Raw genomic sequence first — 23,880 nt, 5'->3', positions numbered from 1 at the left:
TTCAGCAAGAAGCAACTTTAAAAGATAAATTGACACAGGCTTTTTCTCCATTCAAAGGAGGTAAAATACAGATTGCCAGTGAATAATGCATAGCAAGTTTAAGGCAGATCTTGGGATTCTGTGTGTGTGAGAGAGAATGAGTGGGGGAAGGATGTGGGGGAGGGGGGAGTGGCAGAGGAAGTTCTCGTCCGGAAGGCTCAGCGAGGGTTTCCTACAAAACTATACCTTTTTTTTTGCTTAACATAGCCTGTAATAGATCTAGTTCAATCCAGCAAATGTTTACTGAGCACATACAATAATAACAGTGATAGCTAACATTTTGGAACACTAATTAAGTATAAAGTAGATTTTTAGTGTCTTACATTCATAGTCCTGTTTCAGCTTGCCACAACGCTATGAGGTATTATTAACATCTCCATTTTCCAAATGAAGACAGTAAGTCACTGAGAGGTTAGGTGGCTTGTCCAAAGACACACGCCTGGTAGGGTGTTTAGACCCAGACAAAGAGGTTCCAGAACCCATTCTCTTTTTTTTTTTTAATTTTTTTATTGTTATGTTAATCACCATATATTACATCATTAGTTTTTGATGCAGTGTTCCATGATTCATTGTTTGTTCATAACACCCAGTGCTCCATGCAGAACGTGCCCTCCTCAATACCCATCACCAGGCTAACCCATCCCCCCACCCCCCTACCCTCTAGAACCCTCAGTTTGTTTTTCAGAGTCCATCATCTCTCATGGTTCGTCTCCCCCTCTGACATACTCCCCTTTTCTTCCTCTCCTGTTATCTTCTTCTTTTCCTTTTTTCTTAAAATATGTTGCGTTATTTGTTTCAGAAGTACAGATCTGTGATTCAACAGTCTTGCACAATTCACAGCGCTCACCGTAGCACATACCCTCCCCAATGTCTATCACCCAGCCACCCCATCCCTCCCACCCCCAACCACTCCAGTAACACTCAGTTTGTTTCCTGAGATTAAGAATTCCTCATATCAGTGAGGTCATGTGATACATGTCTTTCTCTGATTGACTTATTTCACTCAGCATAACACCCTCCAGTTCCATCCACGTCGTTGCAAATGGCAAGATCTCATTCCGTTTGATGACTGCATAATATTCCATTGTGTATATATACCACATCTTCTTTATCCATTCATCTGTCGATGGGCATCTTGGCTCTTTCCACAGTTTGGCTATTGTGGACATTGCTGCTATAAACATTGGGGTACATGTACCCCTTCGGGTCCCTACATTTGTATCTTTGTGGTAAATACCCAGTAGTGCAATTGCTGGATCAAACGGTAGCTCTAATTTCAACTGTTTGAGGAACCTCCATACTGTTTTCCAGAGGGGTTGCACCAGCTTGCATTCCCACCAACAGTGTAGGAGGGTTCCCCTTTCTCCACATCCCCGCCAACATCTGTCGTTCCCTGACTTGTTAATTTTAGCCATTCTGACGGGTGTGAGGTCAGAACCCATTCTCTTAACCACTGGTCTAAAGGCCATGGGAAGCTATTGAAGATGCATGCTCAGTACTAGAAGAGTTCACTATGACAGATCTGTGCCACGGGGTGATGGAGGTAGAGGAGAGAGGACAAGAGATGTACGTGACTGCGACTAGTACAGTACCAAGCACATAAAACTAGTACTAGCTAACATTTACGTACTACTCCTTACATACCAAGGACTACTCTCAGCTCTTCATATTCACTCTCCCACTTAATGCTACGAGGTAAGGGTCCAGTTATTATCCCCAAGGTGCAGATGAAGAACCAGAGGCATGCGAGGTTAAGGAATTTGCCCAAGAGAGTGGCAGAGCTGGGACTTGAACCCCGATAGCCCGGCTCTGAAGGCCATGGTCTCCTTCTCTGGGCAGTTGCCCTCTCGCAGCAGGCACTTAGGTATTTGAGAGTGCCTTCATACCAGAGTGGCAAGCCCTGCACCCCTCAGCTGCAGGACGACTAGTGAGGCCCATAAAGAGGCTAAGGGAAGAGAAGGCATTCATTCCGACCAAGGAACTGGGGAAGCTTCTGGGAAGAGATGACAATTAAGCAGAGCCTTGAAGGGAGGACTTGAGCTGGTGTTTATTGAAGAGAGGAAGCACCAGCTGAGGAAGGGCAGGAGGCAGAAGACTGCAGCACAAACTCAGAGATGTCTCCACTTTTAGAAAAGAACTGTGTGCATTTTACAGCTGAAATGTCCTCTTCTCCAGAAGCTTCTTTTAGCTAAAGATCCTAATTTAAATGTTTCAATCAGGTTTAAAATTTCAAAATCAGATTTATTTTTAAATCATTGGTATATCTATGCACATATATGTATAAATATATGACAGTGACTTCAAACATACATATGTTTGACATTTTTTCAGTGACTTAAGTATTGGAGTTATTTCTCACCTTGTTATAAAGAATATTGTTACCCTGGTGTATATTAAGAACCTTAAAAATGTTCAACCCTTTGTTCTAGTAACTTAACCCAAAATGAAGACAATGATTTATCCAAAAAGTATATTTTTTAAGAGATGTAATTCACATACTATAAAATACACCCTTTTAAAAAAATTAAAAATATATAATTCACACTTTTAAAGTATACAATTCAGGGGGTTTTAGTATATTTGCAAAGTTGTGCAGTTATTAATGCTATCTAATTCTGGAAAATTTTTATCACTCCCAAAAACAAAGCTCATACCCATTTAGTGGTCACTCCCCATTCTGCCTTTTCCTCACTAACCTACTTTCTGTCTCTATGAATTGGCCTATTCTGGACATTTCATATAAATGGACTCATTGATACATAATGTGGTCTTTTGTGTCTGACTTCTTCCACTTAGCATAATGTTTACAATATGTTTATTTGCAGTGTTAACTTTGTAATTATGAAAAACTGGAAACAATATCTACTTGAAAGTTGGTCAGGTAAATTATGGATTTCCATATAATGGAATACTATGCAGTCTTTAAGAAAAACATGAAAAATATTCAACAGTATAATACCATCATCAGTGAAAAACCATAAGCAATTACTTTGAGCTATCAGTGTATTCAGAAATATCCTAAAGTCTAGGAATATACAAAATATTTACAATAGCTTTCTTTGGGTATGAGATCATGGACGATCTCCCTCTATTTTCCTAGTTTTCTTCAATGATAGTGTTCCGTTTCCATAGTCAGAAAAATAAACCCATTTAAAAACACCGCTACCCCTGATGCGAACCGCCCCCCACCCCCAAGCCCATGCCCAGCCCTTCTGAGCAGAGCTGGTCCCTCTTCTCTCCTTCAGACCAGGTCCGGAACAGCTACTACATCGGGGCTGACGGCTCCCTGCGGCTGCTGCTGGCCAATGGCATGGAGGTGGCGCTGCAGACCGAGCCCCACCTGCTGGCGGGCACCGTCAACCCCACCGTGGGCAAGAGGAACGTCACACTGCCCATTGACAACGGCCTGAACCTGGTGGAGTGGCGGCAGCGCAAGGAGCAGGCTCGGGGCCAGGTCACTGTGTTCGGGCGCCGGCTGCGGGTAAGCAAGCCCCGGGCGGGTCAGGTGGGCGGGTCGGGCCTCAGCCCCTGGAGCTCTGGAGGTCGCTGGGGGGGGGGGGGCAGTGGGGAGAATGAGAAAATGGGGACCAATCCGCAGAACCAGGTTCCATTCTTGAAACTGGCCCTGGGGGTGAACGTTCCCCTGGGCCCTTTGCAAAAGGGGGAAAGTCAAGTAGGCACCCCCCCAGCACACACACCCATAATAAGTCTCGAATATCTTTTTAGCTGTTACTTGGGGAGAGAGTATTGGCTTTAGTGCTGGGCCTGAGTTGGGTTTCCAGCTTCTATTATACCCTGACTGAATCTGAGCAAATCCGTAATGTCCTTTCATTCATCCAAAGCCTCAGTCTCATTGTCCAAAGGAATGGGAAGGATAAAAATCAGTTTCACGAGTTGCTACGAGATTTAGAAATAGTATATAAAGTGCCTTGTATGGAGTCTCGCACACAGTGAGTGGTCAGTCATTCCTACCACCGTTGTTGTTCCTGCCATTCTCACCACCGTTTTGGTCATTACTGTTATTCATATGGAGCTGTTTGGAACCTAAGCCCCATCCTGCGCTCTTTCCAGGCAGTTAGCCCCTACTAAATGAGCACAACAACGCCCCGCCCCCCACCCCGGCCGTCACTGCCAGTGGGTTGGCATGTGGGGCGTGGCAGTTCAGAGTGCTTTTCAGTATGTGAATGCCCTGAACCAGCCTGTTCTCTGCCTCACGCCCCATGCTTCTGGGGAGTGTTACCTCTGACCCAGGCCAGGCCCCATTGCCTAGCTTCTTTTCCCTCCAGCTTCAGAATGGAAGGTGAGGGGCAGCGTGACAGCAAAGAAACTGGCCCTGGCTTTCAGCACAGCCCCTTACAGATGCCTGGTGCTCTGCAGACACTTGCTGGGCTGAAGGGAACCACAGAAGTGAGCGAGATGTTCCTGACTCCTAAAAACCACAGAAGCACCCTCATTCAGCACGGCTCGTGTCTCGACATAGCCAGCATCACACAGCGGGAACCCAGAAAGCCGGGCTTCCTGTGTTTCCTGCACGGCCAAGAACTAACGGCAAAAATCGAATGTGGGAAAGAGCCTTGCACTAGTTCCCTGAGGCAGACCTCGCTGTCTGTGCTCTCGGTGGCCTGCCACCCTCTGCAGGCTCACGGAACCCCCGTCTGAATTCTCCAGGAGCCCCTCAGGCATGCCTGAGGCAATGTGCTAAACGGGAAGTTTGACCTTGGTCTGATTCCTGCCTCGGCCTGGTTGTGTAGCCCCAGCAACTCCTCTGAGTCTCCCCCTCCTCTGTGGAAACAAGATAATATATTCCAAGTACCTAGCCCGGTGCTGGTAGACCCCCAGGTGCTCAACAAACGGAGGCGATTAGTGCTGTTAGGACTTCCCGTCTGTGGCGTGAGCCGGACCAAAAGTTTCCCAGGCTTTAATTGGTCCCTCTCCCAGCCTGAGATTAATGGTGCTCCAGTCGGGTGACCACGTCTCCACGTCCTCCCAAAATAAATGGCCACCCACAGTGGCGGCATGTGGAATTAGAATGTTAGCCGGGTGCGCCTCCCCATAATGGAGCTCATTTTTTATACAACTGGGAACTTTTTTAATAAAGAAAAATGTAAAATAATCTCATTGCCGCCACTGCCGAGCACAGGAAGCATTAGGCGGTTCCCCAGTGAGCTGCTTAATTCAATTTTATTAATTTTGCCACAGAGGTTTAGCTCCCCTTCACTAGGGGTCCTTCAGGGGACAAGGGGGGCAGCTGGCTGGGTGGCACCCCTTTGGGGGGGAGTCGCAGGGGACCTTGCAAAAGAGGCTTTGAAATGGCCCCCAGCATTGGTGGGGGTGTGGACCCCGCATCTTCCTTTGCCCTCCCGGCAAAGAACACAGCTTCAGTCTCCAGCGCCTCCAATTTTTCATGGGAATTGTCTGCCACACTGTTTTTGCTCTGCAATTGTGTTTGATTACCCCTGGGAAGGCAACCTTATTACAACCAGGCCATTCACAGCTGAAGTTGTCTCAGCATCATTATAAATCCTTATTTTCAAGGTTTAAGAATTTGTTTGGAGAGAAGGGGGAAGCACACGTCTCTACTTTCCCTGAGAATGACCGTGATCATTTGCTGCCTTAATGGAAATAATTGCAATCATTAATTCAGGACCTTCTAGTCACCCAGAACTCCACTAGGCCGTTGACTTAGGCTTCTTCAGTCCTCACAATAGCTCGGTCTGGAGGAAGAAACTGAGACTCAGAGAGGCAACGGCGCTTGCCCAAGGTCACACAGAAAAGCGGTGGGTCACAGCATTGAGGCTGGGATCCTGGCCTTACTTTCTAGACCTGAGCCCTTTTCACCGCACAGAGCCCTCCAGGGCCTCCCGTTACCGTGGCCCACATGTGCGCTTTTGCGTCACGAGACCTACGTTGTCTGCTTTCCTTACTTGTCAGACTCAACCAGTGACTAATGGAAGAGTCACAAAGTGTACCCAGCTAGAGGGGACCAGCATTTTAGCTTCGGAGCGCCTGGCAGTATTTCAGGGGCAACCAGCGCCTACGGGGTGGATCCCAGTATGGAAATAGGCCTCTGAAGTCTATTTCTTTATGAAACTATGAAAACCCCTGACTTACTGCTACCTTTGTGGGAGCCCTGTATTCCTGACTCTGAAAGGAAGTTGAATCGTGTGCTGACCTAGCAGCACAGGTAGACATCCTACAAAGGGGATCCGGATCCTGGAGGCAGGAGCAGAATGTCCCAGAGCTAGGACTATGTCTGTCCCCAGGCACATAGAAACTGTCCTAGACTCAAATGCACATGGCCTCCCAGGGCCTCCAGGAAGAAGACGACACCTTGGGAGCTGACCAAGGTAACCAGGAAGCCTTAACTATGGTGGCAGAGGGCAAGAGAGACGCCAGAGGGGATGGAAGGTCCAAGGCCCCTAAAAGGGACAGACACACTCAGAGGACCCCTGAGCATTTGTCAGCATGTTGCCGTAGTGAGAGTCACATCCGGACGCAGTCGCTCACGAGCCAGGAGATCTGGAGGAAGTTCCTTCATGTCCATGAGCTTTGGTCTCCTCAGTGCCAAACGCTAGCACATTGCCTAGCACATGAGAAATTGGGTCATGCATGAATTTGCTGCACCCACCTGGCCTCTCCCCTTTTAGGAGAGAGTCAAGAAGGATCTACCTTTTTGTCCTCATTAGAAGAATCCCATTAGGAAACGATATGGATTGTCTTCAGGACTAGCCACTGTTGGCTCAGCACCTGCGCTGTCTTCATTCTCACAATAGTCCTATGTAATTGGCATTATTATTCCCATTTGACAGATGAGGAAGCGTCACAGAACTGACAGGTGACAGAGCCAGGACCCAAACCCTGTCTGTTCACACCCATGACCTGTGCTGCCTCCTCTACTCAGGACCTTCTTACACCGAAGTTTCCCATGCCCAGATTAACTCACTCTTTCCTCCTGCCCCTTCTCCAGGTTCACAACCGGAACCTCCTGTCCCTGGACTTTGACCGTGTGACCCGCACTGAGAAGATCTATGACGACCACCGCAAGTTCACTCTCCGGATCCTGTATGACCAGGCAGGGCGGCCCAGCCTCTGGTCACCCAGCAGCAGGCTGAACGGCGTCAACGTGACGTACTCCCCCGGGGGCCATATTGCTGGCGTCCAGAGAGGCATCATGTCAGAGAGGATGGAATACGACCAAGCGGGTCGTATCACATCCAGGATCTTTGCTGACGGGAAGACGTGGAGCTACACATACTTAGAGAAGGCAGGTGTCCGTCTCCCCAACACTGGCTTTACCATCCAGAACGCCAGTCGTTGTGGCTCGACCCATGGCCAGGCCCAGCGTGCTGACTTCAGTGGGATGGATTAGACCTACGTGGTCTCCAAAAGGAAGCGTTCGGAAAAATCTGTAACAGGGGACCGGGGAGCCCAACAGGCATCTGGGTGCATTGTAGTGATGATGTGACAGGTGGGAGTTTGGGGGCAGGAGAATGGGCAAGCCCCACGTGATAGTTTAGAGCCAGGAAGAGGCCCAACGCTAACTGGTCTCACAGAGCGGGACTCAGGGTGCAGACCCAGGCAGGGGTCTTCCCCCAGATCTGGGGCACACCATGTGATCCGGTCAGAGAGAACAGGGCAGAAGCCTAGCGATCAGTCCTTAAGCAGGAGGTAATTAATCCTGAGCTTTGAATGGTGAGCATAACTTTAGTAAATCCCTTCTGCTTAAGGTCAGGATTTATTGCATCCCAGGGGCTAGGACTCAGAAAAGCCCTGAAAGCGAAAGTTGGTCCCAAACAGGAGAAAATGGGAGCTTTGCTGCTGAGAAGCCTCTAGGTCTGTTACCTCCTGACTTATTCCCGAAAAAGACCTGCACCTCAGGCCCCCATTCTGGAACCCACATCTTTACTTTGTTTCCTGCTCACGGTCACCTGCCCAGAGCCCATGCTGTGCTTGGTCTGTGCTCAGTCTTCCCCACCCTGTGCTGGGTGAGCATCTTCAAGAGCCGTGTTCTGTGGTGGTGCTAAGAGAGACCTTGGGGGTCGTCCGACATACCTAAAAGCTCAACCCGGAGGGGGAAGGAACCTTCCCGGGGCCACACAATAAGCCCACTCTATTAGGAATCAGGGTCCCCCCGTTCCCAATCACAGCCCGCCCCACCGCAGCGTGGGCCTGTGACCTGTTTTCCTACATAAACAATCATGCAAAGCCTTAAATGCCTTTCTCAGATGCGGTCCTTACCCTATGGGCCACGTGGAGTGCACAGAAGTTCTTTAGCAGGCAGGAGATACCGTCAGGCTGTGTTTCAGCAAAATCGTTCTTGCCTGAGTAGGGGGACTGATTTGAGAAGGAAGCTGAAGCAAGGAAGCCAGGAGAGAGGCTGCTGCCGTACTCCTCGTCAGTGTTCCCTACCTTTCTCACACACCAGCACCTACTGAAGTCATCACTTTTGTACCACACGAAGGGGCGAACAGACAAGGCTGCCCACTGCAGGAAGACAGATGGCCCGAGTGCCAGGGCCAAGGGCTGAGAGAAATCCTTTTTTTTTTTTTTAAGATTTTGTTTATTTATTTATGAGAGAGAGAGAGAGAGAGAACACGTGAGCAGGGAGGGGCAGAGGAGGCAGGAGAAGGAATCTGAAGCAGACTCCGCACTGAGCGCAGAGCCCGACGTGGGGCTGGGTCCCACGGCCCCGAGATCACGACCTGAGCCGAAACCCAGAGTCGGACGCCCAGATGACTGAGCCATGCAGGCGCCCCAGGAAGTCCTTAGCTTAGCACATTTGTGTCCCCACTGCAGTATCCTGGGGCACACTGGTTAGAAAGCTGTGGTTTGGGCATAACTTGGGAGAACCACCGGTTTCCGTGGCCGTTTATTCCTCTCCTCTTAGTCTTAGGCACACAGACTTACCCTTCCTCCCCACCACCCTCCTCTCACGTCTTTGTTGTCCTCTCCCTCCAGTCCATGGTGCTGCTCCTCCACAGCCAGAGGCAGTATATCTTTGAGTTCGACAAGAACGACCGCCTCTCCTCTGTGACGATGCCCAACGTGGCCCGGCAGACCCTAGAGACCATCCGGTCAGTGGGCTACTACAGGAACATCTACCAGCCACCCGAGGGCAATGCCTCAGTCATCCAGGACTTCAGCGAGGACGGGCACCTCCTCCACACCTTCTACCTGGGCACCGGCCGCAGGGTCATCTACAAGTATGGCAAACTGTCAAAGCTGGCTGAGATGCTGTATGACACCACCAAGGTGAGCTTCACCTATGACGAGACAGCAGGCATGCTGAAGACCATCAACCTACAGAACGAGGGCTTCACCTGCACCATCCGCTACCGCCAGATTGGGCCCCTGATCGACCGCCAGATCTTCCGCTTCACCGAAGAAGGCATGGTCAATGCTCGTTTTGACTATAACTATGACAACAGCTTCCGGGTGACCAGCATGCAGGCTGTGATCAATGAGACCCCACTGCCCATCGATCTCTATCGCTATGATGACGTGTCAGGCAAGACAGAGCAGTTCGGGAAGTTTGGGGTCATCTACTATGACATTAACCAGATCATCACTACGGCGGTCATGACCCACACCAAACACTTTGACGCGTATGGCCGGATGAAGGAAGTGCAATATGAGATTTTCCGCTCCCTCATGTACTGGATGACTGTCCAGTATGACAACATGGGGCGAGTAGTGAAGAAAGAGTTGAAGGTGGGACCCTATGCCAATACCACCCGCTACTCCTATGAGTATGACGCTGACGGCCAGCTCCAGACGGTCTCCATCAACGACAAGCCACTCTGGCGATACAGCTATGATCTCAATGGGAACCTGCACTTACTGAGCCCCGGGAACAGTGCGCGGCTTACCCCACTAAGGTACGACCTCCGAGACCGCATCACTAGGCTGGGTGACGTGCAGTACAAGATGGACGAGGATGGCTTCCTGAGGCAGCGGGGCGGGGATGTCTTCGAGTACAACTCTGCTGGCCTGCTCATCAAGGCGTACAACCGGGCCGGTGGCTGGAGCGTCAGGTACCGCTACGATGGCCTGGGGCGGCGGGTGTCCAGCAAGAGCAGCCCCAGCCACCACCTGCAGTTCTTCTATGCAGACCTGACCAACCCCACCAAGGTCACCCACCTTTACAACCACTCCAGCTCCGAGATCACATCCCTCTACTACGATCTGCAGGGGCACCTCTTTGCAATGGAGCTGAGCAGTGGTGACGAGTTTTACATAGCTTGTGACAACATCGGGACCCCTCTTGCTGTCTTCAGTGGAACAGGCTTGATGATCAAGCAGATTCTGTACACGGCCTACGGGGAGATCTACATGGACACCAACCCCAACTTCCAGATCATCATCGGCTACCACGGTGGCCTCTACGATCCACTCACCAAGCTCATCCACATGGGCCGGCGGGATTATGACGTGCTGGCTGGTCGCTGGACCAGCCCAGACCACGAGCTGTGGAAGCACCTTAGTAGCAGCAACATCATGCCTTTTAATCTCTACATGTTTAAAAACAACAACCCCATCAGCAACTCTCAGGACATCAAGTGCTTCATGACAGGTGAGGATTGGGGCTCGTTCAGAGGACAGGACCCACTACAGCTCTGGTCATCTGACACGATAGTCGTCCTTGAAAAAGCTGGTATGGGGTAACAAGAAACATTGGCTTTCTCTTACAAAAGCATTTTCCAAAGCATTTTTTAAGAAACATTGGTTTAGAGAAACAGCCTGGAAAAACTGGTACTGACATCAAATTAATTTAACAGGGCAACCACCATTCTTAAAATTTAGTAATACATTGCAGCTTATGAAAGGCTCTGAGAAGTCCATAGTAAAGAGAACTGATTGGTACCTTTACCCACGATTTCTCATTTGACCATGAAGCCCCTTTTCCTACTGTTTCTCAAATATCTGAGCATAAAACCCCTTTTTTCACCATGATACCCTAATATTTCACTGGATACACCCCTGAGAATACAGTTTGGGAGTTTCTGGCCCAGAGATCAGGCTGGCTCTGAGTCCCCGATAAGGTGGATGCAGGTATAGCTAAAGAAAAACAAAATCAGTTTTCTTATTTGGGACGATGTAATGGACAGTCACGCAATTTACTTAACTTCCCTGAATTCCAGTTTCCTGATCTGTAAATTAAAGTTAGAAAACGACACTGACACTGGTGAATTAAATATGCACAGTGTAAATCCGCGAGCAACCAGTAAAGAATAAAACAGAGACATAGGTAATTAGTCAATAGTGGAAATAAAAGTGAAGGCTAAAAAAAATTCAATCCAAAGAGGGGAGGAAGAGGAGATAAAAAGAGAAAGACGGTTGCGAGGGTGAAATGAGATACATTTAATAACCTGCCTAGCACAGTGCCTGGCTCATGTTGATTACCTTTCCTCTTCCCGGATTTAAAAAGTGGGCTTTGTTTTCCACGACTGTGAAACCACCTGAAATATCAGTGTCCCCATTGGTCACACATGCCAGAAAAGTCTCCAGCAGCCACAGTCCAGCCAGCAAGCCGCCACTCACAGGCCAGCCACGAAAGACCTCAGGAGTCAAAGCAGCTACGAGGATTCAGGTCTGGATAAAGCCAGCACTCTTTATAACAGGGACTTTGTTGTTGGTACCAATTGGGCGCCTCCCCACTTGCAAACCTGGTAATCTCCTTCTGTTTTTCCTGTGATGCCAGCTATGCCTGCACCCTATTTCAAGGCAGTTTCATTTTCATTCAACAAATGCCTTCTCTGTGCAGCCACTGTTTTAGGCACTGGGCATAGAAATATGGTCGCTGCCCTCCAGGAGTGCACACAGCGGTGGGGAGGGAGACAGTTGCTGTCCAGTGTGAGGCGCCCAGGATGAAGGTTTGCCCTGACGGCTACTGAAACACTGGAGGCACAGCTGTCTCTGCCCAGGGAGCAACGGATGCGTGGGGCCCCCTTCGCAGTGGACATTCATCAGCCAGTAGGGTGAAAGGCAGTCCAAGGAGACGACCGCACGTACAGAAGTCTAGAGAGGGCAACAGGGACTGCTCACATAACTGCCCCTTAGGGAAGTGGCTTCCTGGCCCCCCGAACTTGGTGGCCCAGTTTGGACCCTTTTTCTGCAGACACTGATTGGAAGATTCCCAGTGGTCATGTTGAGAGCAGGAGTCCCAGAATGGGGCAGAAGAGGGAACACAGTGGTGGGCAGGTGCGGTGGTGAAAACATACTTGGGACCTGTGGGAAACAGGAATATCCCAACCACGGTCTCACTGTGCTCAACTTGCTGGCAGCCCTAGAAAACTTAACAGATTTAGGGCTCATTTCCATGACATCTGTCTGCATCAAGCATGCCCCCTGCCTCATCCTCCAGTGAGTGTCTTGTGAGGTATTTTGGCAGGTTAGTTTAGCTGGGGGAAAAAATGGTGCAGGAAAACATTTTGCTACTAAAAACCAAGACACCCCCAAACCTATTAGCTTCCACGTGAGCTATGTGCAGCCTCACTCACACCCAGCAGTAACACCAATAAAAAGAGCATCTTTTCTCCAAAACTCTTCAAAGGTCCTGAGATACCCTCCAATGGGATAGGCTTAGGTCACATGACAGCCCCTGAACCATGCACTGTGGCTGGAGGGAGAAAACGCGCTGACTGGCTTAGCCTAGGTCACATGCTCACTTGCCGCAGGTGGAGTCAGCATCCCTACAGCTGCACGGATACCCCAAAAGGAAAGAGCGGGAAGGCAGAATGGGATGCTGGAAAGGCAACCACAAGACGTCCACTTCAGATACATCACACACACTAACACAGTAACCCTCCCGGGAAGCCTGTAAGAGGGGGATCACTGACCCCATTCTCAGAGGAGGAAAGTGAAGGTCAGAGCTGTAATGTAACCGGCCCGCTGAGAAGTGGCGAGCCTGGGGCTGGAACTCTGGCTCCGACTCCAAAATCCTCATTCAGGCATGGAATTCACTTTGTAGTGTGCACACGTAGAAGGGATTGTTATTCATCGCTGCCCCGGGTGGCCACGCCCGAAGTCTGGGGCGGACGGGTAAAGAGGAGCTTTTTAACTTGAGGGAAATGTCTAGCTCTGGTGTCATAAAAACGAAGAGTAAAATTCCCAACTCTTCAGAAAAGCGCCGTAGAAAAACCAATGAATAAATCAGTTTTCAGCATGTTTCCTAAAGGCATCATGAGAAATGTCCCTACCTCCCATCACTTAAAATTAAGGCCCAGCCCTCTTTTCAGCCCCCTGGTTTCCTGGGAATTTGTAATATTCCTGCTAGAAGTTTTCCTTTCCAACTACAAATTCAGATGCAAGTTCTCGGCCTCAGGCAAAAATGGCTTCGTAGGGGACCTTTTCCCCCCCTGTTGTTTGTTTTAATTTCCTAAAAAACCATCTGCCACGATTCATAGAATCGGAGATTCTCAAAAACTCAGTGAGGAAAGGGACTCTGGAGGAAAGCTAGTCCAAGGGCCTCATGTCATAAATGAGGAAATGGGGGGTCCAGGGACGCAGAGGCCCGGGTGTGAAGGGACCCAGAAAACCTTCTATGGGCCAGGAACCGAACTGGACACTTCAGAATATAGTATAGGATACCCAGTCCTTCCTGTAACAGACTTAGAACAGTTCCCTCTGTATGATGGCTGCCCAAAGTGCTAACACTATCAGCGTTCTTCTCCACGGCTTGGTGAAAACCATTTCTACCACCAGTTTATAGATCCGGAATCAGAACCTCAGAGAGGTCGAGGCGACCGTCCCAGTTCACACAGTCTGCAAGCTGGGGAGCCTGAATTTGGACCTGGGTTCTGTCTTGTCTCACCATGCTCTTTCCCTTCCACGATCTTTCTAGAAGTAGAACCTGGGTTTCTAAGCTGCCCTTCCTGCCTTCCCTCCACGCCAGTACCTCTAGATTTCACACCCCACAGAGGGGCTCTGGGACGTCCAAAAAACACAAACAAACAAAAAACAAAGGCAAACGTGAGGTTCTCGAGTGGGAAGACAGCATGGGTTTCTGACCTGCGCCCGCCAGTTTTTCTTTCTGGTTCTCTCTCTGCCTTGCTGAGCTGCTCTCCAGTTACCTGAACACTCCCTGCACTCACCTCCCCTCTCCCGCCCTTGCCTTGTATGACGGTCTTTGCCTGAAGCACCCCCTTCATCTCTGCTGAAGCCTGACAAAAGGTACACAGCTTTCAATGTCTGCCTGAAAGGCCACCTTCTCCGGGAAGACTTGTCAGCCTGTCCAACTGAAAGACTTCTGCCCTCCTGTCATCTTTCTTTCTTGTGTCAAAGTTTTGCATGCCCACGTCTCATCTCCCCTTCGGGGTCCTGAGCGTGCAAGGTGAGGGTCAGTGTAACACGCTCCTGAGCACATTCAGCAGCAGCGGGCCTGGTAGCGGGTGGCACGGCATCCAGCCTCTTTCTCTTCCTTACGGCTCGGCTTCCCTGATTCTGTTCCTCAATGAGCCAAAGGCTCATGGCAAAATCCTCCCTGTCCCTCTGCGTAATATTTTATAATTAGTAACCCCCCAGGAATGTTATGACATCAATGAAACCAGTGCCTGTGGGGCTAGATCCTCAAGCCCAGTATTAAAGATTGGAAAATGAAGGCACGGGGAGGTTAAGTGACTTCCTTCGAGTCACTTCCCAGAAGAAATGAAAGGTATGATCAGCGTGGGGGAAACCCTTTGAGCTTTAGTACAGGCCATCTTGTCACTTGCAGGAGGAGGGAGGGCTTATTTCTTAAGTGAATTTTCTCTTTGAAAGCATTCATTTACATCTTCCCTTTGGGTGTGGCTGTCCTCCACAATGTCCTACGGATTCCGGGAGAGGACACGGAGGGTCCACAGCTGCCCCCCCGGGTGTGAGGCCAAGGCCCCAGGAGATGGAGTGACAGAACAGGGGATCTGGAAACATACACACTACTGGATACACTCTTGGATACATACCCAGGAAGGGGACACCAGCTCCCGAGAGTGCACGCGGCTTTTATAACCATGAAACGGTTTTCCAAAGTGCCTGTAGCAGCTGATTGTCCCAGCTGCAGCACCCCTCCCCTCACCCCCCCTGCAGCCTAACTCTGGGCTCATGTATTGGGATATGTCACCTCTGAGAGCCACTTACTCCATGAGGACATGTCTGCTTCTCGCCCACCCAGATGTGAACAGTTGGCTCCTCACCTTTGGATTCCAGCTGCACAACGTGATTCCCGGCTACCCCAAGCCAGACATGGATGCCATGGAACCATCCTACGAGCTCATCCACACACAGATGAAAACTCAGGAATGGGACAACAGCAAGGTAATTGACACACACAGCTGCCACCCTTAGGCCACTCAGACATGACGGGAGTGGGTCCAGCAAAGCTTTCCAGGAAAGCATGGGCCCGTAACAGAAACCAACGTGGTACGTCCACAGAGCCTGCCCGAAACCGTTCAGCAAATACGTAGGAACCCTCCCACTGGCAAGCCCCTGTGGACCCAGCTGTAACAGCACACAGACCCTCACAAGCCCTATTAAGTTTTCTATGTCACGCCGAGTTTGGAAATCTACAAAAACAATGAGCCTTTGTCACTACCCAGAGCAAAAGTGCAAGGAGGGAACATGTGTTCTAAATACAAACGTGGTATTTTCTGAGCACCTCAGTGCACCTGAGCTTGCCTGAGGTATTCTACACCAGTTCACTCACAAATATCGCCTGGTATTACTGTTCACATTGTACAGATTTAATGCCCGAGGCTTTCCAGTGCCACACAGCAAGGGAGGGGTTAGAGCTGGGATTCAAACCTGGATCTGTCTGTAGGCATTCAAACAAATGTTACTTTCTCTTCTGTTCCTTTTATGACCCAGTTTGAAAGACTCCCGGAATTCTATCGCTGTAAAGGTCCTTGGAAACAGTTTTTGCCCACCCCTCACTTGAGCATTGTTTTGCTCATTTCTTCCTCCCCTCCCCCCACCACCCCCTCTGCATAATATACGTAGTAGGGGCTGGCTCTTCCAGGCCCCATGCTGCACCCAGTGAATGCAGGAGTGGATCAGGCAGAGAGCAGGCCTCCCAGGGGATCCCAGTGGAGGGGGAAAGCCAAGTTGTTAGATGGCATACCACTGGCAGCCAGAAACTTAACGCATCCAACCTGATTCCATTAGTCCTCAGCTGCCTCCTTCCTCTAGACTCTGAAGAACGGGACTCTGCGCCTCTTGGCTCTGGAGGCACCCTATATTCTCCTCTTTCAGAGCATTCACCGCACTTGGCTTGAGTTCCTGTTTTCTTCCTGCATCTCCACTAGACTCTGAGCCCCAAGAAGGCAAACACTGGGTCTTATCTGGTCCCCAGTGTACTGCCCAGCACCAAAACTTTCACTGAATGAACAAATGGTTGAAAGAAGTAAACAACCCTGTGAGCATCTGTGAGGAGACCAGAGCTCAGAGAGAGACTTGCTCGAGGTCACTCAGCAGGAAAGACGATGAGAACCCCTAGTGTGTCTGGCCACAGAGCCCGTCCCCTTTCTGTTGTTCTCTGCCGCCATAGCCCTGCCCCTCGGCCCGGCTCCAATCCCCACCATCCTCCCAGGACGGCCTGGCTGTGCCTAGAGCTGCTTCCAGCAGCTCAGCTCCTCCCCGCAGCCCTCCCCCCCACCCCAGCTTCCCTTCCCCCCCTGCACAGAGCCCTGGTCTCAGACGGCCTGTTTGCCAACCTCGCCTGTCAATGAATTATTGATTTCTGCCCTTGGCAAGCATCGGAGATCTTTGTTGTTGAGCACTCCAGCTTTCGTGAAACTCTAGGAAATAATTGTTCACAGACAAGGTTCTATTAATTATAAAGAGGACTTAATTTCAGTGAGAATCCAATGGGCCTGTTTCTAAAGCCATCTCCCTGAGTTGCCGATAAGGCCCCGGAGCCCACCCAAACCTGGCTTTGCCAGGCTCCCTGAGCCATGGGAGGGACTGGTAGGTGGTATGACACGGAGACAGGGCCCAATCTGTCCCCCAAAGCAGCCAAGAGCAGGGGCATCTGAGGAGCCCCCAGGAAGCACTGTGGAGGCAGAGCCCTCCTTGAAAATCATTCATAACACGACAGAGAACAATAAAGCAGGGCAAGAGAGTTTATATAAATCACCACTTTTCGTCTTCCTACGCCTCCTTGCCAAGGACGCTCCATCTTGCATCAGCCCCTTATCCTCCGAGTTCCAACTCGAGCACGCGTCTGTCCTTGAACCTCATTCCTCCACCTTCAGGCTGAGATATTCGGAGCTTTGTTTGCTGCTCCCTCATCTAGAGCCCTTGAAACTGAACCTCTAGAGTCAGACAGACCTGAGTTCAAATGTTGGCTTGAATATTTAGTAGCAGTACGACTGTGGGCCCATCACAACTTCTTAGAGACTTAGTTTTCTTAGATGTAAAATCAGTGATATAACAATACCGACTATATAAAGTTATTGTGGAGACCAAATGAGGTACTGAATGTGACTTCTTTAGCTCAAAGACCAGGACATGGTAGCTATAGGTATTACTACTACTTCTCTTAGACCACTAGTTAGCACATTTGATTATAGTTTTGTGTGTCACATCTGTCTCTCCCCCACTAAATGATGGGTTCCTCAAGGGCAGGGATGTTGTCTGATTCATTGTTGTCTCTCCAGTGCCCAGAAAAGGACCTGGCACAGAGATGTTCCCTGAACAGTTTCTTAATGGAACGATGGGGGAATGGATGGATGAAGGGTGGTGGAATGTTGTAGTGGTCAGCGGTAGAGCTCGATGCTACTGGTTAATAAATATGTATAGATTTGACTCAGTAATGTAAGCTGGCCCTTCAGGCTGTTAGGGAGAGGTTTTCCCCTTTGTCTCATCCTCTCTTTCTCCATCCCTCTCTCTCTCTCCTCCCCCATCAGTCTATCCTTGGGGTACAGTGTGAAGTGCAGAAGCAGCTCAAGGCCTTCGTCACCCTGGAACGTTTTGACCAGCTCTATGGCTCCACGATCACCAGCTGCCAACAGGCCCCCGAGACAAAGAAGTTTGCATCCAGTGGCTCGGTTTTTGGCAAGGGGGTCAAGTTTGCCTTGAAGGATGGCCGAGTGACCACAGACATCATCAGTGTGGCCAACGAGGATGGGCGGAGGGTCGCTGCCATCTTGAACAATGCCCACTACCTAGAGAACCTGCACTTCACCATTGACGGGGTGGACACCCACTACTTCGTGAAGCCAGGGCCTTCAGAAGGCGACCTGGCCATCCTGGGCCTCAGTGGGGGGCGGCGAACCCTGGAGAATGGGGTCAATGTCACCGTGTCCCAGATCAACACGATGCTCAATGGCAGGACTAGACGCTACACAGACATCCAGCTCCAGTACGGGGCGCTGTGCTTGAGCACTCGCTACGGGACGACGTTGGACGAGGAGAAGGCACGGGTGCTGGAGCTGGCCCGGCAGAGAGCCGTGCACCAGGCGTGGGCCCGTGAGCAACAGCGACTTCGGGAAGGGGAGGAAGGCCTGCGGGCCTGGACGGAGGGGGAGAAGCAGCAGGCACTGAACACAGGGCGGGTTCAAGGCTATGATGGCTTCTTCGTCATCTCCGTGGAGCAGTACCCAGAACTGTCAGACAGCGCTAACAACATCCACTTCATGAGACAGAGCGAGATGGGCCGGAGGTGACAGAGAGGACTCCGGCCTGCACTTCTTGCCAAAGACAGCTACTCTTTTGTGGCCACACACCTGACTGGGTTGTACTTTAAAAAAAAAAAAAAAAAAAAAGAAAAAAAGAAAAAAAAAAAAAAAAAAAGAGAAAAAAAAAGAAAAGAAAAGAAAAGAAAAAAAAAGAAAAATCCTTTTTTTAACAAGTGCAGAAAACAAACAAAAATACTGGTTGCATTGTAACTCATGCAACATCCTTTTTTTTAAGAAAAGAAAAACACAAATTTGGCCTTCACACATTTTTTGCAAAGAACAGAAGGTATTTTTTTTTCTGTAGTGTGATCACAATGAAAACCTTATTGTCTCTTGTTCCCTTTTTCCTTGAGGATTTTTCCCTGTTGTTGGGGTACATTTCTCCTCTCTGAGACACATCTTCTGAGGTGTGTCCTTGTCTGTCTCTAGGTACCCGGTGTGATGTGAGACACAGTGTCTGTGCTAATTTGTCTCATGTGCAACCCTTTCTTCCGTGGGGGTCGGGCAGGAGTGCGGGGTGCAGTCACGGGCTAGTACCAAACTTCCGAGGGGAGCCTGGAAGGAGGGTCTGCAGGACCTGAGGATTTTTGGCTCAGCTCCCACAGACAAGTGGTGGCTTTTTTACTCACCGTGTTCTGTGCCTCTGGAGGACCATGGACGTCTTCATCTTGCTCTAGGGAATTTTGTGATATCATTCAGCCCCTTTTTCAAGCTGTCCCCAACTCCTGTCCAAGCTTTATATTTTGATGCTAAATGGAACCCACAACCCCTTTTGCAAATCCTGTGTAGTTGTTGGTGCCAGCCCCTGCTGGGATGGAGAAAGCATTCCCCAGGTCCCTTCCCCCCAGTCTGGTGACATAACATCCTGGGGCCAAGAGCCTCATCCTCCCCAAGAGGTAGAGGCACCCAGGATGTCTGTGGTTGGTCGGTCTTCCCATGATGTTCCTTATTATTCATCTCTTCCTCTCTCCCAAAGTCAGATGTGAGAACCAGCACTGCCCGGCAAGCCCACCACGTGGGCACAAGGTCCAGGGAGGGGCAGGCCACCCTCGGCAAAAGGATGGCAGTGGTAGCAAAGATACCAGCCTGCCTTCCTGGGTGAAACTTTCTCCCCATGGCTTGGGGTATCTTCCCTCCACTGCTCAGCTCCACCACTGAGAAACAGGAATGTGGAGAGAGGTGCTTGGTGGCCTTTGATTCTGGAAAGAGACTTAAGAAACAGTCAGCCAAAGAGAGGAAGGCATAAGCCAAGCATCTTCTAACCAGCTCCTGAAGGCTTCTCTGCCTCCCACTCACGGGCCAGTAACATAGTGGGGGTGCAGCAGCTTAGGTGTTCCGGAATTTCTTCTGTGAAATTCTTCTAAAACAGCTTCCCCTCTAGAGGAGTCTGTCCAGGGTTTTAAAGAGAGACTGAGGAGAAAGGAGGACAGAGCTAATCGGGCGTGACCTGGCCGCGTCATCCAGCCCCTGCCCCCCTGCTGCCCCCGGGCTGGGCCCAGTTCCTGAGGCCGATGCCTGCAGAGCAGGCAGGCCAGGCTACAGTTGTCCCTGTGGAGACCCAGGCCTGAGGTCATTGGGAAGAGGCATTCGCCCACTGGGGAATGGGCACAACCCGCCCCTGGAGGGCCTGCCCGGGGAAAGGCTGCAGCCAACCGGCCAGGGAAGCATTGAGGGGAGGGGAAAGTAGCAGCAAGAGTTAGGAGCTCCTCGCTCCTGGTTCATCCGCCTAATTACGATCATCATTACCACTCATAGGAGGTTCTGGGAGACCAGGAGGGGAAGCCAAATGCTTCCTTTTGAGCTGGGCTTCTTAGAAAATGGGACTTTTATGGGTTACATTTACATTAAGTGTGGAAAATGAATTCTGAGTCTGAGCTATCCCCCCGTGGGGACCTTGTTGGACTGATAAGCTCATGGCACCTTTATAGCCTTACTCACAGAGTCTTCAGAATATTACACGAGTTAATGAAACCAAGAAGGTCTTTACTGCATGAGAATTGGAGCAGCGTGTAGCCTGGTTTCCGCCTGGCAGAGGGAGGCATCCACAGCTTCTCGGGAGAGGAGGTTTCGCCTTACGTCATTCCACCGGGATTAGAGGATATGTTTCGCTAAGTGCTCTTCCTGTTTCCAAAAGAAGTCACATGGCTGCGACCGTGCACCTTGGCCTGTTGGTCCACTGGGTCCAGAGCGCTGCTGAGTCAGATGTGGTGCTCCTCGGGCCCACTGCGTGGTTCCTGGGAGCTGGTGGTGGGCTCCCATCAGGCATAATCGTTCTTGGATGGGAGGGACAGCAGTTTGGCCTGAAGAACACATGTTTTTTTTTTTAATCCAAAATAGACTTCTGCCTCTCAAAGCATACTCTTGATATAAGGAGCCCTTGGGTGAAGCTCTCCTGCCCAGTAGCCTAGCTGATCAGTTCTATCTTGGCTGCCTGACACTAGTCAAGACCTGCTGGGGACATCTACTTGGAGGTCAGAGGTAACACGAGAGCCAAGGGAATGAATCATCTCCCTACACCTTCCCAGGCCTCTGAGCCTCCACCACCAACCCCCCACCAAAGTGATAGTATGGACTTCTAAAGATCAAAAACACAGAGAATTCCTGTGTGTCCCTTTTGTTTCAGCGAATAACGCTTTACCTGTCCTGGGCTACACACCACCGAGGAGACCCAGCGTTTCTGCGGGGAGAAGTTGAGGCATTCCCAAGCTTTAGAGAAAAGATGTCAGGTGTGGGCTAGGCAGCATTATTTCACATGGGTACTACTGCTCCTGGAGACAGCGCTTCTGGCCTTGGCCTTCCTGAGTCGGCTTCTGTTCAGGCCAGCAGGTGACGAAGTGCCTCCCTTCTCAGTCTGTCCTGCTGCTGAGACCAGCAGGCGCAATCTCACAGCAAGAGTGAGTCTGAAGGCATAAGCCAGAGAGATCCCTGTGCCCACTGAGTGGCCTCCAAGCATCAAACCCCATCCTTGACGGCACCTGCCCTTTTGGCACTAAACAACCCAAACATGTCCATTTCTTGGAGCAACCAGCCTTCCCTCACTGGCCCAGGGTCGTGATCCTGCAGGAGGTCAGCTTCTGTGCCCTAGAAAAGGGTTTATTTTGGAAGAATTCCTGCCTTCTTCCCTGTCTTCCACAGCTCCCATCGGGCCCTGACCCTCAGCCCCTCTGCCATCATTTTAAACAGGACTTTAATGATGCGCCGACCTGGTTTTTTATAGGATGAGATTGCCTTTTTTTTTTTTTTTTTACCCGCCCTCCAGACAGACAGCATTGGAGGGCAGAGCTAGGAGGAGGGGAAGAAGCTCCCTGGTAATTTACAGCTTTGTAAGCCGCTGATGCTTGTCTCAGAACTGTTGGCTGAGAATTAACCCAAGCAACAGCCCAGTGCCTGGGGTCTACCTAGTGGTGGAGAATTTGAAACAATCCCTAGGAAAGTGACCAGAAGTTGAGAATGGTTTAAGTAATCAGGATGGGGTGGGGCAGAAGCAGAAGGGGACGGTGAGACAAGGAAGGGGATTAACCCTGGGCAGTGTTTTTATAGACACATAACAAGGAAGCACATTCGCTTAAAAAAAAAAAAAAAAAAAACAGTATAAAGGACCTTTTCAGCTGTGACCTTTAAGTACCACCTTTATAGGTGGCAGTTTCCATTATGCAAAGACAGGGCTCTCGAGGTGAAATCTTAGAACACAGCTTCACATCTGCAGCCTCGTGGTTGTGGTGGCCACGTGGTGAGGGCCGGGATGCTGAGCTTGGAGCCCAGGAGCAAGGAGCTCGCCAGGACTCTGCAGGATCCCGGGCTTTGGGGTTTGATCTCCTGGTGCTCAAAGTCAGATCTCTTCTCCATTCCTCATAGCAACCACTAAGCCCAGGCTCTGGCTTCTGGTCCTGAGCTGGGGCCTGCCTCCAGAGAGGTCCCAGGAAGAACCCAGTCTCTTCTTTCTACTGGGATCCTTGTTAGGACTCGAAGCCTTCTGTTTAAGGCTCATAATTCCCAGCTAGGTTTATACATTTGTCTACATTTTATTGGAAGGGTGGGGATTAAAAGAACTCTGTCGTTCAAGGCCCTTTCATTTAACCTTCAAAAAAACAGCAAACTCATTTTAAAGACTCATTGCTCAGGTGATAGAAACTTTATCCTTTCTAACCTTTACATTCTCCAAAACCAGCCCTGTGTACTTGACCGCCCCAGACAGCGGCGAGCTCTTCGGTTTCATCATGAATGTGGAAGACCAGAGTGGGGAGGAGGCCTGGGTGGGGCTCATGTTGGGTTTCTCACCCCCTCTGGAATGACACTGGGTGACTTTTTGGTCCCCAAGAACATGTGATTGATTCTGAGGGCAAATTGCCAATGGAGAACCAAGCCTCAGGCAGGCTCAGCTGTCCCAGCAGAAGCTGAGTCACAGATGTGTGGTGGTGCCCGGCAGCCCCCGATTCACCCAACACCAGAGTCCCGCTTTCCTAAACCTGCCTGTTCTTGAACACTTCTGAACCCGCAGCTTTGGCAAAAGGACTCTCCCAAGCTGCCTTTGGACGACCAACACTGGAGACTCTGGCCTTACCATGTGGAAATAGTTTTCCTGAAGTCTGGAACTAATTTTGAGAAGTTTTTTTCTCAACACTTTTGTGTTTCTAACACTGTATTCTTGACTGTGTAAATACCGACAAGGCTGTAAATAAATGCAGATGTAGATACCTTCTAGAAAAAAAAAAACGCATAAAAACAAAACCAGAAGTGATCCCGTGTAGCCTTCGTTGACAAATAAAAGAATATTTTGTGTTTAAGGTGTTGGGTGGCCTTTGTTTGGAGAGTAAGGACTGCCTGAGCCAGTCCTCTGAGTTTGCACTGCTGGATGCTTCTGTTCTCAGGATGACTTGCAAGACTCAGGTCCATGGCCCCAGAGGCCCTCATAAGCCATCTAGGTGACAGCTGTCTGGAGAGGCATTGCCAGAGGCCACAAAGACCCCGGTGCTTAGCCTCGTGAACATCAAGGCACCCCTGACGTCAGCTGTGTCCCCACCGCTCCCCCAGGCCATGCCCTCCCCCAGCTGCTGTCCTCAGTGGCCTTGGGGACAGGCTCCAAGAGGCAGGACAGCCCAACACTGCCGTGAAAATAGAGCCACTGGGAACAGAGTTGTCCCCTAGGCCACTGGTGGCACTTCTGAAAATAAACGCATAGTCATCACGCGAA

The 23,880-nt window shown here is 50.2% G+C and overlaps 1 protein-coding gene across 2 annotated transcripts in view; it reads left to right on the top strand.

Annotated features, from left to right (window-relative positions):
- TENM4 (teneurin transmembrane protein 4) overlaps window positions 1-23,451 on the top strand; it is a 714,583-nt gene extending 691,132 nt beyond the window's left edge. For both annotated transcript variants that reach the window (XM_073879780.1, XM_073879779.1), the window contains 5 exons: window positions 3,285-3,520; window positions 7,007-7,303; window positions 8,998-10,612; window positions 15,188-15,330; window positions 17,919-23,451. In XM_073879780.1, the coding sequence (XP_073735881.1) occupies window positions 3,285-3,520; window positions 7,007-7,303; window positions 8,998-10,612; window positions 15,188-15,330; window positions 17,919-18,677 (3,050 nt within the window). In that variant the 3' untranslated portion in view covers window positions 18,678-23,451. The remainder of the gene's footprint in view (window positions 1-3,284; window positions 3,521-7,006; window positions 7,304-8,997; window positions 10,613-15,187; window positions 15,331-17,918) is intronic.
- Window positions 23,452-23,880: the final 429 nt, after the last annotated feature.

This window comes from Callorhinus ursinus, unplaced genomic scaffold (genome assembly GCF_003265705.2).
Source record: "Callorhinus ursinus isolate GAN/ISIS: 27379988/994484 unplaced genomic scaffold, GSC_fseal_2.0 scaffold35, whole genome shotgun sequence".
In the NCBI taxonomy this organism is placed as follows: domain Eukaryota; kingdom Metazoa; phylum Chordata; class Mammalia; order Carnivora; family Otariidae; genus Callorhinus; species Callorhinus ursinus.
Note: the sequence above shows the minus strand (reverse complement) of the source record. Positions and strands in the feature narration are given on the sequence as shown.